The 15,184-nt window shown below is 37.7% G+C and overlaps 1 protein-coding gene across 3 annotated transcripts in view; it reads right to left on the reverse strand.

The window, feature by feature from the left end:
- The window catches only part of astn1 (astrotactin 1), a 244,587-nt gene that overhangs the window by 92,863 nt on the left and 136,540 nt on the right, over positions 1 to 15,184 (reverse strand). For all 3 annotated transcript variants that reach the window (XM_060873956.1, XM_060873957.1, XM_060873955.1), the window contains 2 exons: positions 8,606 to 8,772; positions 5,457 to 5,651 (listed from right to left, as the gene is read on the reverse strand). In XM_060873956.1, coding sequence (XP_060729939.1) covers positions 5,457 to 5,651; positions 8,606 to 8,772 — 362 coding nt within the window. The remainder of the gene's footprint in view (positions 1 to 5,456; positions 5,652 to 8,605; positions 8,773 to 15,184) is intronic.

The following is a 15,184-nucleotide window of genomic DNA, read 5'->3' on the forward strand; positions in this document are numbered from 1 at the left end:
CAGACATGATCTTTCAACTGTCTGAACCACAACCCAGGTATAAAACATTATTAATGAAACCTAGAGGCAGCTCCATATGTCCTGATTTCCTTTCTCCAATAAAAAACACAGTCCTAGCTGCTAGACAGCATTACATATTCACACGTTGCTGATTTCTTCGGAGAAAGGTTCATTAGATTCAATTAATACGTTAATTAAGTTGAGCCTTTCATACATTACCTATAATCTGAACATCACTAGATACAACACGCATCAAACATGCAGGCAAATCAATCACACTATGAACCTGTTATTTATTTTTACATTTTCCAGGTCAAAGCTACCTATTTGAAATGTTTACTAAAAGTGGAATGAGGAAAAAATGCTTTTTCTCTTTTTCAATATTTTTGCCCAGAGACGTCCATGTCAACAAGTCTATGTTAAATTCCCTGCCTCCTATATTTACACTCTGATGTGTGTACACACTAGGGGTTGCATAGACTAGACAAATACATTGACTAGTGCTGTGGGGATGTCAAATAGTTTGGCCGGTGTACAAAAAAAGAAACAGTGTGGCAGACAGTAATGAAACTCAGTTCTACATTCAACAACAGTTTATATGTAAATTTTCTTTAGTGTTGAAGAACAAATAACACGATTTCACCGCGCTTACTCTTTTAGTATAAACGAGGCTGTCAGCTGATTCTGTTAATTCTGTCCATTTCCAAAGTAATACATTTTATTGTCTTTTAAATAAAATCCTTAAACTATGTCAGAGAGAATTCTGTTGTGATCAGCTGTGTGCAGGAGAGTTTACAGAGTCGCCAGTAGAACGTCACTATCTAATCCTGATGGTGCTGTAGTCATCACGTACAGACATCCTACATTGTGTTACATGCTCTCAGCTGCAGCTTAACTGCTCTACAACACGTGTGAATTTAAAGAATTACTACCTCCTTAAATAGTGTTACATGGATTCATTACTTTGCTTTTAATCATTTAAAAAGCACAAAACCTGGGATGTAATGTGTAGTCTGTGTATGTCTGTTAAATTGTTAAATTACATAAATAAAACTTGTACACAAAGTTGCTACACAAATAAAACTGCCTGAAAATTAGTAAATGACTAGTCAACGTTTTTGATTTTTCAGGGTTGAATAGTAAAGATGATCGGTCATGCAAGCCATTGTATACACGCTCAAATACCTGCATTATGGCCAGTCTGAAATTCATTTTACAAGAATATAGGAGCCTTTATCAACATTTATGTTTAACATTTGTGGCATACGACCTTATCCATAGTGACTTACATTTATCTCATTTATACAGCTGAGGGTCAAGGGCCTTGCCCAGGAGCGGCAACTTGGTGGCACTGGGACTGAAACTCAAATCAATCTTCTTATCAGTGGACCTTCTGATCACCTTAACCACTGAGCTACCACTGCCCTCATATAGCATCAACATGTATAACAAATAAGGAACAGAATAACATGCTTATCTTTAGCTAGACGGATGAAATTCCCCATCAGTAAAGCTACTCCTTGGTCTGAAGATCTCAAATCAAAATTTCAAGTCTAATTTTCAGCATCTAATAATATTTTTCCACTTTGCCACTTTGGATGGTCTTGGCCAGGTGTCAGGTATTTCTGGCTCGCTTTCAGCACAACCATCTGGAGTTTCATTACCTTAGCAGCCTTAAAGAGCAACCTCAGCTCTTACTCTTCACATGGTGCTGTGTGTGTGTGATGACTGTAAGTCTAGCTGGTGTAAAGTTGCACATAATCTAAACATTACGGGACAAATCAACATTCTGTATCACACATTCTTCATCAGGCATGGATAAAGCAAGTTTCAATGAGCTCCTTGGTTTACTTACCTGAACGTACAAGTAACAAAACTAATGCAATCCAACCCAATTGTGTAATTATGTACATTAATTAAGACTATGGAAAATAAGTAAGTACTTATATTTGTGGGAGGGGCAATTAACTTTTTATTGGTAAAGGGAGCATGACAAACTGTGTAAGCTGTCATTTGCAGCGAGAGGTGCAGCACAGTACTAAACCCGAGACACAAGAGCTGTTGTAGGTGGTGTGAGTGACATCGTTATGACATCATTAGTTTCCACAACACACGTGTACTTTGTGGGACAAAGCACAGGTGAGGTTTCTTGCTGGGCATAACAGCACCAAAATCATTTTAAATTTCCCCCTAAAAGATGGGAAGTGGTGTTGTGTTCTCTATGCACGTTTGTGATGACGTAAGATGAAGTAAGTCTGAAGCCAGACCAACACTGCGGGGGTACCGGGAACAATCATGCTCGGATTCAGACTGCAGCAAACGTGCCCACTGTGGCACCACCTCATCTCTGCTGATGAAGAATTATACTCATAGCAGAAAGAGTTTGGCTATGAGATGATCCCTTTTCTTATCTGAGTCTCATTAGTGCCTTCAACACTTTTCTGCTGCACTGTACTGTGTGGTGTTCTGTATAGTAACTGTTTTCATGTCCCCTGTGTAGTTCTGATTGTGGAAAGACTGTGTATGCTAGGGATAAATATATAGTATTTTACATTTTAAATAAATATCTTTAAATTAATTTTAAACTTTAAATGCATGTATTCATTTATTTATCTTTCTTCTTATTTCTTCTTCTTCTTCTTCTTCTTCTTCTTCTTCTTCTTCTTCTTCTTCTTATATACATTTATTTCTCTTTTTTTCCTTTTCTGTTTCTATACTTCTGTAAAGCTGTTTCGAGACAATGTAAATGATTACTGAGTGCTATACAAAGAAATCAAATTGAACTGAATTGAAAAATTTAATATGCAGCTAATTAATATACGAAGTAAAGGCAGTTCTTAACAACAGCTAGCCCACGTCCTCCGTGTGCAGCGCCGGAGGAGGGATTGACGTATCAAATATATCAAATCAAATCTTTTCTTTGGAAAAGTCTATAGGGATTAGAGTATATTCGTATAATATGTTCTATATGAAAGTCCAAATGAAGTTAAAAAAACTTTAAATAAAAATCGAATAAACAACAGATATGTAATGTCCTTGTTCCAGGAGCTCATGAATTGTCAGCCCCTGAATCAAAGTATTGCATGCAGGGTTTCATTTTCTTAAAACAATAGAACATGTAAATATAATATAAGGTTCGCTTTTTTTCGAAATAAAATAACAGTATTAGATCAAAAGTAATATAATATAATGTAATATTTACCTTTATCATGAGATAAAAAAGAGCTTTTCATGCTGACCTGTCTCCAAACTCCCAGCTTGCCTAATGCATTCAAGGCACTGATCCTGTGTCAGTGGCTTCCAAGCAAAAACAGACAGAAATGATATGTTGGCACTGATTTGACCCCAGTGCTCACACTGCTTGCTTTAATTTTTACTAGAGTTCACCTCATCGGCTCCTAGTGCACGTCTGATTAAGATCCATCAGCTGGTTCTTTCCTGCACTAAACGCCATCCGAATTCTGACTGAGCACACTCATTATTACATGCTGTTAAAACTGCTCTGTCATGCTAAAGCACAATGAAAACGGTAATTTTGCAGCCTAAGAACTGTGACTATAAAAAGTCTTAAAACTGAAGTCACAAAGCCTCAGTGGACCGTGTGTCTAATTTTCGAGCCATTCTGGACAAAGGTGAACCGGAATTGCCCTTGTGTTTCCTGATGAAATTACAATACAGTCTGTCGGTACTAATCTGGAAGCAATAAAAGGATGCATTGAAATTTTCATTATCCGAGAAATCTTTTTCCCTTTTCATCGCTCCTTTCTTCTTTTAGAAATACCATTTCACCTTGTGTAGTAGCCCCATCTATTCAAATACTACTCAGAAGATCTGAGAAGCATAATAATTAAATATTTTAATTCTGGAGAAGCTTTAACCATCTTTGTTTGCACTGATAGATAAAAGATAACGTGATGATGCGGGATTCTTAACTCTACTAAACCGGTTACAATAGAAGACAGTCTGTATCCCTTAATGGGATTTTACTCCATTCATCTTTTTGAAGATTTATCTTCCTTACAGCAGAATAGTTTTATTTCCAGTTCCCTTCTTTCCCAAGCTGCAGTGCTTTGACTATTTCCTTAAGTTTGAAATTAATTGTCACAGAAGTCTGGCATTTCATGAAAGATTAATGAAGTGATTTGCAGCATCAGCATCACCACTGCATCTTCCTTTTGTTCCGTGCAAACTGCAAGATTCATTTGGCCCAATTATATCCAATTAAAGCAAATTTTCCCATGGTCACTTTCAATTCGTTTCTCAGCACTTCACTTAATTAGAGTTAGCGTTAGGCTGGGTATCCCTAAAGGTGCCTCTGAGTGGCGTTGAGTGTTAGATGGAGAGCACAGAAACCAGTTGTGCTTTTCATAGCTTGTCGACACCCACCGTCTCTCTGGGTGCCTTGAAATGAGATCAGAGCATTGGAGATTTGCCTTCTTGATAATATTAACTTTCACTCTCGCTTTCTAACATCATTCCCCCCCCTCAACTATCGGCCCATATGCCTTTCTAACCTATCCCCTGAACAACCACGGGATTCACATAGAATAAATCCAATTCAGAGGCTGTACAACACTGTATGGTAGAGAACAAAACAATTTATTGAAGGCTATTACAAGAGCACCCCTAACAATTTATTTAGAATTAGACTAAACTATCTTGGTGCACAGCACGTTGACTTGGGATTTAACAGCAATTATCTTGTTCATCTATAGCAAAAATTGGCACGCAGTATCTAAACAAACACAAAAGCTGAAAGAGGCCTACTGCATTTGTAAAAAAAAAAGGACTAAAAAGCAATGAGACAATGAACAAAAAAAAATTAAGGGCACATACAACAAATTTAAAACAAGACATTTACTGTAACGTTGATGGCGTAATGGTTTTAACCGGTGGTAATAGGTGCATCATTATGTGTGAGCTCTCTGAAACTGCTCCTAACAGTGAAACAGTGGGGCGGCTGCTGGGAGCCAATTACTCTAGCATTGAATGTTTCTCTTAGTAAGAAGTGGAAGCTCTGCAACAGTGAGAAAAACAATTATCACATGCAGTTATATTTCTGTTTGGACATGTCTCAAGCTTTGTAATTCTGAGTAGGTGCAGGCTGCCAAATTGTCAACTATTCCTCAATATGCAACAATTGCTCAGGTGGATGGAATAAGTTAAAATAAGACATAATTTATCAAATGTTTTCAAATGCTAATGCGAACTGTTGTAATATAAGCCGACTCGGACAGATAAGACGCTGGTTAGGAGAAGGATTAGTGGTGTCTTGTATTAAGTATTAAGTAAAAAAGACAAAGCATTTTCAGTGGAATACAAATTCTATTACAATACGATTCAAAATCACAGATATAACTAAAAGACACAACATTACAGACACAATGTTCAGGTCGGGGAAGAGACACAGCAAGATTTGGTGACAAGAACAAATAAGTCATTGCATCACTTCCTACCTGAAGGTAGCCTTAAGGATCTGGCCTGTGGTGATCTCCTTGGTACGGTTGTCATAGCCGTAGAAGACGTCTCCAAACGTGGTTTGATTGGCTGGGGTTCCAGCTGTCTCGCCACAGTCCACTCCCTCGGTGCAGGACTCAGACAGAGGCAGACATGTGCGGCCATCCGCCCCACGCTTATAATCCTCAATGCAGCTGCAGGGGTGGCATTGGCATTCATATGTCAGTGTCAAGACATAAAGAGAAAAACAACAACAGCAATAAAAGAATTAATACCTACTGCATGTTGATTATTATTAAAAAGTTAAAAAGCACTTGACGTTAAGAAGTTAATGAATTCTTTGCTTCATGTTAAATGAATTGTGTCTGACATAATTAATGAAAATGAATTTGTGAAAACTATTACTGTAGTTGAGTATAATTCTATGTTTACATTTAGTTAATATATATCTACAGTATATCTATGTTTACATTTTGTTCTGGAAAATAAAATTAAGGATCCCACAGTACTGACATTCAAAATTTACGGAAGTTCTTTAAAAATCCCCAAGCAGACCATTATTAATTTAGTACTCATGCTCTCTACAGAGTTCATTATCAATGACAAGGACAGGGAGTCCATGGCGACAAGCATCACAAAAACCGAAGCAGTTCTAAGGAGTCATGTTTATAGGACTAAACAAAAAAAACTCAGTTAGAAGAAATTCAACCTTATGATTCAGATTCATGTCTCTTCTGAAAAGAAGAGCACATTGCTTGCCACTGTGGGCTGTTAGAGGACACAGAGACACGGTTTCATAAAGTTCCCGATCCCCCATAAAGTTTCTCCATTATGATTAACGCCAGCATGTAAAAGGCTCTCAGTTTAAGTGCTGTGCTTCTTGAGTACAGGAAATGTCTAAAGCATGTGTGGAAAGAAAGAGCCTGAACTGTACTTATAGATAATATGCACTTCTGTTTCCATGTTATCAAACCCCTGGAAAATAAAACATGTTGTTTCCCAGAGCAAAATTACAATTTTTTTCTAAGAGAAGAGTTTTTTTTCAAAGTGATATAATTTTCACAAGAAGGTTCGCTTGGAGAAACAGTCTGAGTGCTGCTGCTACCTCCAAGCTGATATCAGGCAAGACAGTTCCAAAAACCTACGTGCATTATATTTTAGAGCGTGAGTTATTAGTGTATTAATGTCCCTTCCCACTTTTAATGCTCTTGCATTTAATAGCATAATAATTCCGCAAAGTATTTAGCAATGGAATTATCCCTGCAAATTAGTTGTTATTTAGCAGCGTGGAAAATACTATTTGATCCACTGACTATTTTTTTTTTTTTTCCCAATGAACTAGAAGTAGACTATAGTGGCAGAAGTTGTAAAAAAAAATTAGGGGTTGATGGATCAAGCATTTTTTTTCCAATCTTACCAAATAATGAGGTTGGAAGCCAGACAAATTGATAAATTTGCTGTGATTAACATGAGCAGTAAAATTCAACATGACATCTATGCTGTACTGTTGAGAGCACTGGGGAAAGTGACTGCTTAGTTGTTTTATTCTGAACTTTACAGTTAACTGTGCACGTAATATAATGTAGACGTGAGGTAACTAATTGTAATGGGTGTGAGGGATCTAGGGTTAGTAGTTACAACTACTAATGATGTCATATTTACCTATTTACTATTGAACAGAATTCCAGAGATTACGAGTGTACAAGTGTACGAGTGTACATTTTTAGTGTACGTTGTGGTGAATATCTCAGACGGTGAAAGAAACAGACGTGTTTATCTTTTAACGTTTACTCCCCTTTACCTGCATTGGACTCAACTCTGAATACAGCACTAAGATTGTGCCTATGTGCTGTGAGATGCCACCCACATGCAGCTTTAAACACAGCTGAGGTCAAACACAGAAGACAGAGCCATTTCCACTGACCCTGAACCATTATCAGTCAGTTAACTCATATATATTCTTGTCTAGCAAAGTGTGAAGGAAAGTGTTTCATGAATGTTGTTTTCCTAAACATATATGATATGTGTAAGGTACGTGTTAGTGCTAGTATCAGAGTGTCCCAAAATTCTTCCTACACACATACAGGATTTCAAATGCAAAGTGGAATCAGGATATCTCGTCAAATCTGTATTGAAACAGTAGTGTAAAGTAATTATCAGATCAATTTCCTGCCCTGTTTTTAACACTACAATGCTACATGCTGTAGTGAGATAATTTGAGTTATTACAGAACAAAGCTCCCTACAGATGATCAGAAGCGTTAATGCTTTGCACTGCCACAGTCATTGTTTCTCCACAGAGACAGCGGTGGGGTTTTGCCTACAGGTAATGCTGCTCTGGACAGTGCACACAGCTTGGACGTGACTCACTCAAATACAGCTCTGACTTCAATGTTTACCTTTTCAAGTCAACCAGTATGTGATGTAGCAAAGATGCAACCCGCTAGTTACAGTCGAGTGGCAGCTAATTACTGTGTTTGACAATGATTCGACTTAAAACAGCTTGATTTTTCTCAGTCAAGTGTTTTTGGATTTCCTCATGTGTTCTCTCAGGCACAATCCTCACAGAACCTCTTTGAGATTTACGCACATGCACAGTGGGTTAGCTCTTATCTTTCATACACTGTGCCTCCATATTTAGTAAATGAAGTGACAAAAGACTGATCACCTGCACTTATGCTTTTTAAAAAGCAAATGTTATGTATACAGTTCTCCAAATAAACCATCATCAGAACAATTGCAAGTAATGAATGCAGATATTGGAGGAAACTGAAAGGAATTAATTAATCAATCATTAATATCTATAATATTCCTTTCCAGGCACGGGTTAACCCCTGGTCAGACATTCATTCCCAGTAGGTTCCAAAGGTATTCCAAAGGTTTAACATAACTAACAGCTCGGCCATGCTTGGTAAACTACTGTGCAAAAGTCGAACAGCATTTTCAGTAATAAAGCTTTCACAGAAATACACAGGGATAAATTAAACCTGCTTTTATGTAAATCTTTAAACACTTTCAAACTGAAGTAAAAAACCACAAGCAGGGAAACCGTATGATATTGCTGAAAAAAGCAGGTTACCCAGTGTTGTATGTAGGAATGTGTGTGTGTGTGTGTGTGTGTGTGTGTGTGTGTGTGTGTGCGCGCGCACCCGCAGAACATCTGGATATTGTAAAGGGTAGGATCTTCCTCAAGGGGAGCTAGTTGTTGAAGACACAGCTGCTCACAGCCACCGTTAAATCCATCAGAGCAGTCGATGCCAATGTGGTGGTCATAGCATCCGGTGCCATCCTTCATTGGGCTCAGACCAGGAGGGCACTAACACAAACAAAGCAACAAAAAAAAAAGAGAGACAGAAAAGGTAACTAATCGAATGCTACTTTGAGCATGTGCTGTAATAAACATTGTCCAATGCAGAAATGTCACTTGTCATCAGTTACTGTAAAACAAAAAGCGGATTCTGTCACGATTTGTATTTGTGTCTGCATGATTTCCAGCCCACCCACACACTTCTTACACAACTAGCAGTGAAATACAAGAGCAGAAACAGCACACATGAAGTCACACAGGATATTGCAGAATACTCACTGTCTATCTTTTTGAATCATGCTGCAATTACATGTGTGTACAGGGGGAAAGTGTAACCTTCCAACATTACCCCACTTTTACAACTCCACACTTGCTGTCTCTGTTTCACACTGTTCTATGCATCTCCCAAAGCAATTTTGCTCAGCACTACGCACCCAGATTCACATGATGCTTCTGTCAGCTCTGGCATCAAAAGGGACTTTGATGGGTTGACTCGGAGTAGGCACTCCTGCTTGGTGAATAGGAAAAATTTCTCAGTATGCCTTTGGGGCATTAAGGTATAAAATTCATATTCTCTCTCTCTCTCTAGTGTCCAGAGCACATAGACTTTAGTAAAGGCCTTCTTACTAGGAGCTGTTTTATTTTACACCTGACTACTGGTAAAGGTACTCTATGCACTGGCATGTACTGTACATTTCTTTGTAAGCTGCTTAGGACGATTTGCTATATCGAAATTAAGGTTTCTGAAAAAGCAGGATGCACCTTGAAAAGTTGATGTGTCCTTGGACGAAAAAATAAATAACAGAAAACTGTAAAGAAAAAAATAATAAATAAATAAATGTGCATCCCAGCACAAAAACTGGGTACAGAAGTAGCAAACAAGGACTGAATCATATTGGTGTTGAGATGAATCGTATCAAAGGGGAATCAAACTACATCAGATGAACCAAATTATATTAGAGTTGAATAGAATCATACAGGTCCGAATCACGTTGTATCAAATTAGTAGTGAATTGAAGTGTTTTAAATCATTATGTATAAAAACTATTTCTTTAAATTAGATTATTCTGCATTGTTATGTACACTAGGTATCAGAGTATGATGCAATACCTTTCTAACATATCCATCCATTCTACTGTACAGTATATTGGCTATTACTTCAATAATTGCTTACATGCCATGCAACAACTCTCTAAACCCTGTCCACTCCAAACGATGCCAGTATTCAGAGCTGTCCGCGGCTCAGAAGCAGCTCACTGGCTATAAATTCAATCAGGATGGGATTTAGGAAAAAATATAGCTTAATCCATGGGGAAGATCTGCAGTCCTTTACAGGCAACTTTTTTTCTAATCAGAATTCAATAACCAGCATCCGTAAATGTGTAAAGGGTTTCTAAGCAAAGAAGCGATGAGCATCCCATTTCCTCTCTACAAATATTCTATAACAGCCTTTTCCAGAAGCCTGAAATGTAATACACCTTTGCTGAGCTCAGGTCAAAAAGCATTTATAGTGATTGGATCACAGCTTTCTGTTTGCTTCTTCCTTTTGTGCCTAGAGATTTAGAAAGGTCAATAGAATCAAAGCAATTCTGTGAGAGTAGATAATATAAAAAGGTTTTTTTAGAATAATGCTTTTATATATAAAGGGGTCTTTATGATAATGGCTTTTCATAAAGATTTATGATCGAGGAAAATATAAAAGGAGAGTCAAGTGTGAAGAACTGGAACCTACATGAGTGATTCTGTTTCAAAACTAACATTTGACTTTTGCAACAGATTCTTGTATCTGAGAAAGCACCTGTTAGTGTTTTATCTTTCCTCTAAAATGGACAGTTTTCAGTTTTGGAAAAGTGAGATAGTGAGTTCTTTGTGGTGTAACAACACATCATGATATGATGCTCTGGGCTGCAACGGCCAAAGCGCATTATACACTATACATTTAGACAACCATGCTATAATGGTTAAATAGTATAAGAATGCTTTACCAGCTTTTAAATACCAACAAAGCCAGTAAAATCCCATTTTTTCAAACTTTTGAGTTCTAGTTCTCTGCAGAGAGACTCAATTTCTCTAACAGAGCTCGTTATGTTTCATTCAAAAGTGCTCAGGTCAGATACTCAAACTCTGTGGAAGAAATAAGAAATAAATTTTTGTATTTTAAACACATGGTCAACCAACGGTACATTTCTTTATGCATTGTTTATGATAAAAAAAATTTTCATTATTCCAGTTTTGTTTAAAATATTCATATCATTACATTTACCAGACACTTATCCAGAGTGACACATATTTTTTTCCATTTACACAACTGAGCAATTGAGGGTTAAGGGCCTTGCTCAAGAGCCCAGCAGTGGCAGCTTTGTGGACCTGGAACTCAAACCTATGACCTTTCGATCAGTAGTCCTTAACCACTGAGCTACTACATCCCACATATCGAATAGTAATTGTGAACCCAGAAGTCCACACAGTCCTTGTCAGAATATTTACCCTTCTGGGTTACACGTTCCACTTCCGGTTTAATACACACACAAACACACACACATATATATATATATATATATATATATATATATATATATATATATATATATATATATATATATATATATATATATAAAGCACGCTCACACCAATGCACGACTCAAAGTTATGTCAGTTATTCTGCGTACCAAGCCGTTCATTGTATCCAGTGTTTGCCATTGTGTATTGACCCTGTTCTGTTCTCTGGTTCCATGTGGTTTTCAGTTGGTGTTTTATTTTTTTGCCTTTTTTTCCCTGACTGATTTGGATTGTTTGTTCTGTGCTATTTTCTATTATAACTCCCCGCTTATGGATATCTACTGTGTCCAAGTTCCAATATGACCACTTAGGTGTGTTCAAACAAAAGGTGGCAAGTTCTATTTTGTTCAAGATATCTAGAAATAAATATCAGCAAATGAAAGTCTCATATCCATCATTTGATCTCAAACCCAAATGCCTTTAGTGTACAGCAAAACACAAAGATTTGGCTTTGCTTTTTTAAAACTATTACACAGAATACTGATTAATTTAGCATATTCACACAAATTCCTGTCTATAAAAAACGCACAAAAATATAAATGTGATCAGATTTAGTATCATGAGATATTAAGTTGCACATAGTGATAACCAGAACAAATTGTTCTGTCCTGAAATGTCTTCACTTCACAAAAACAAGTGCAGTGAACACCTTTCCTTCCCCATCCCTCAGCGAAGCAGAGAATTTCTCAGCACAAGTGTCCATATGTCTTTCTAAGCAGGAGAGCAGGAATTATTTTTCAGGTCACTTTAGGGGCTACAATCCAGAATTAGCAAGTCCTGGCATCTTGAACAGCAGAGAGAACAGCAGGATGGTGACAGAAATGGATAAATCCCTTCAAAGCCACCTTGTGAAGAAAACATGGTGGCTCTCTATAAACGCATTGTATAGTAGCCTCTCTCCCACAGAGCATGCACTCACAGGACCTTTCAGAGTTTTAACTGAGAACTGAGAACAGCTTAGCAGCAAGAAAGCTGTTGATGGATGGACTAATGGGATGACCTTCTGTCTCCACATGCCCCAGGTTTAAATCTTGCCTTAAGGAACAAAGTGAGGAGATCTAACACCTGTCAAGTATACTTTTAACCTGATCATGCTGATGATGGACAAGCGAGGTTAGTTAGGGTTTGGACCAAACAGAACAAGACCTGACCAGTGTTTTGCTCCCGGAGAGCTAATTTAATGAGAAAATCTCTATTGAAATAAGAAATAAAAAAAAAAAAGTATTGACGATCCTTCCAACATGCTCAGTAGTACTATAGCATTTGTGTCAATGATTTGCCTGAAGGAAGCTCATCAAGAAAGGGAAGATTTTTCACTTTTATTGCTCTCATAGACTTTTATAGGTCTTTTATTATTTCTGTCCTCGCCTCTATGGTCTGATTATTAAAGTGATGAATTCTTAAGAAAAGTTCACAACAATAACAGAGTGTATAAAGATGCCGTATGCTGAAAACACGTCTGTAGTGCTGGTCTAAAGTGATAATGTGATGTACTAAGGTGAAAAACATACACACTTGGACAAACAATTGTCTTATTTAAAGCCATGAATCAGAGAATCACTAAAAGGTAAACAGTTGTTTCCATTCAAGTGGACATTTTGTGAACAAATAATTCTGTGTAGCTGAACTGCCAAAAAGTTAGTGTAATACTCTTGAAGCACAGGTTTACCTTGAACATTTTGATGTTCAGATGCTAATGAGGAGCTAATGAAGCTAATACTAATGCAGTTCAATTTAAAACATCTAGCTAATGGCTCAGAGTCAATCACAAACTAAAAGAAAATGCTATTTTCTACAGCATCCAAAAAAGAGTGTTGCACAAGATGCATGAATGGTATTCATTACTCTTTTAATAGCTTTAAAAATAATAATACTAAGATTAATCATAAAAGACTAATCATTATCTCCTGAGGTTTACTTAGCATGATGCCAGCATCTGTCTTTGCTAGCATGGCAAATCAAAGCGAGCCTCTTCGCCAGCACCCCGGGCCGTCCTGTTTAGGTGTGAACGGGGACCAATTTATTTTTCGTGCAGGCAGCGATGAGACGTCTCTCTCTGCTATTCCAATCGCGACGGAGGAAAAAGAACTAATTAATCACATCATCATTTAGCGATTATCAGACTTTAATCTAAATGAAGGCGCTGCTAGATCTCCCCAGGAGTGCCATACATCAGTGAGGTGGGTCACAGAGTGCCTGCTCACGCTGACACCAATATTAAAGATGACGCTGCTGTCCTCAGACAGGGTGTTAATTGATTCGTGTGGAATGGCACACACTGGGAGCCAGCCAGTGAGCTTTTCCGATCAGACGATGTGAGGCATCGTTTACACAGTCTCTGTCAACAAGTAATTAGAAAACATCAAGCTATGAATACGACAGATGGAACCTGTGCCGGCTAACAGGGGCCGAGGTAGTGTGTTTCATTTTCCACAAGGTGAAGTGTGAACAGGGTGCAAAATATCTCTAGATTTTTTCTTCAAATACATGAGATTGAAGCCTTCATGATATAAAAAGGTTTATGTCAAAACCTTGTAAGTAGATGAATCTCAATTACCAATCATCATGAGTCCACTGGAAAAAAGAATTTTTTTATCCTAATCCACTAATCCGAAAATAGGATTTACTTTACTGTCACTGAGGAAGTCTTAAATCTTCAGCTATCATCCTTGTCCTGCAAACGTCCCTTCTGGGAAATGTATTGTCAGTGTCTATTTCTTATAAAAGTATGTTAGAGAATGCTTTTCAAGTATCCATGCACGCATTTAAAACTATTATGAAGAATCAGTCCATGCTCTAGCATAGTCACTGCCCAGGCAGCAGTTTTATGCAGCACAAAACTAAATGCCAACAAATCTGCCATGGGGATGGAAGAAAAAAAAAAAGAAATATGCAAAAAAATAAAATAAATAAATAAATAATGCACTCAGTAGACTGACGTACCAGAGTGTAAGTTCAGTGCCTTGCAAAAGTATTCATACCCACTGAACTTTTCCACATTTTGGCATGTTACAACCACAAAGAAAAAAGTATTTTATTAGGATTTTATGAAATAGACCAAAAGAAAGTGGCACATCATTGTGAAGTGGAATGAAAATTATAAATGGTGTCCAATTTTTTTGTATTTGTATTCAGCCCCCTTTACTCTGATACCCCTAACTAAACTCCAGTGAAAGCAACTGCCTTCAGAAGTCACCTACTGTAATTAGTAAATAGAGTGAACCTGTGTGTAATTTAATCTCAGTATAAATACAGCTGTTGTGTGAAGCCCTCAGAAGTGTGTTAGAGAACATTAGTGAACACACGGCATCATGAAGACCAAAAAACACACCAGACAGGTCAGAGATAAAGATGTGGAGAAGTTTAAAGCAGGGTTAGGTTATAAATTAATATCCCAAGCCTTGAACATCTCACAGAGCACTGTACAATCCATCATCCGGAAATGGGAAGAGTATGGCACAACTGCAAGCCTACCAAGACATGGCCGTCCAACTAAACTGACAGGCCGTGCAAGGAGAGCATTAATCAGAGAAGCAGCCAAGAGGCCCATGGTAACTCTGAAGCTGCAGAGAACCACAGCTCAGGTGGGAGAATCTGTCCACAGGACAACTATTAGTCGTGCACTCCACAAATCTGGTCTTTATGGAAGTGTGGCAAGAAGAAAGCCATTGTTGAAAGAAAGCCAAAATAAATCCCGTTTGTAGTTTGCGACAAGCCATGTGGGGGACACAGCAAGCATGTGGAAGAAGGTGCTCTGGTTAGATGAGACCAAAATTTAACTTTTTGGACAAAATTCAAAATGTTATGTGTGGTGGAAACCTAACACTGCACATTACCCTGAACACACCACGGGGATGTTTTT

The sequence above is a fragment of the Tachysurus vachellii genome, chromosome 7, assembly GCF_030014155.1.
Source record: "Tachysurus vachellii isolate PV-2020 chromosome 7, HZAU_Pvac_v1, whole genome shotgun sequence".
NCBI lineage: Eukaryota > Metazoa > Chordata > Actinopteri > Siluriformes > Bagridae > Tachysurus > Tachysurus vachellii.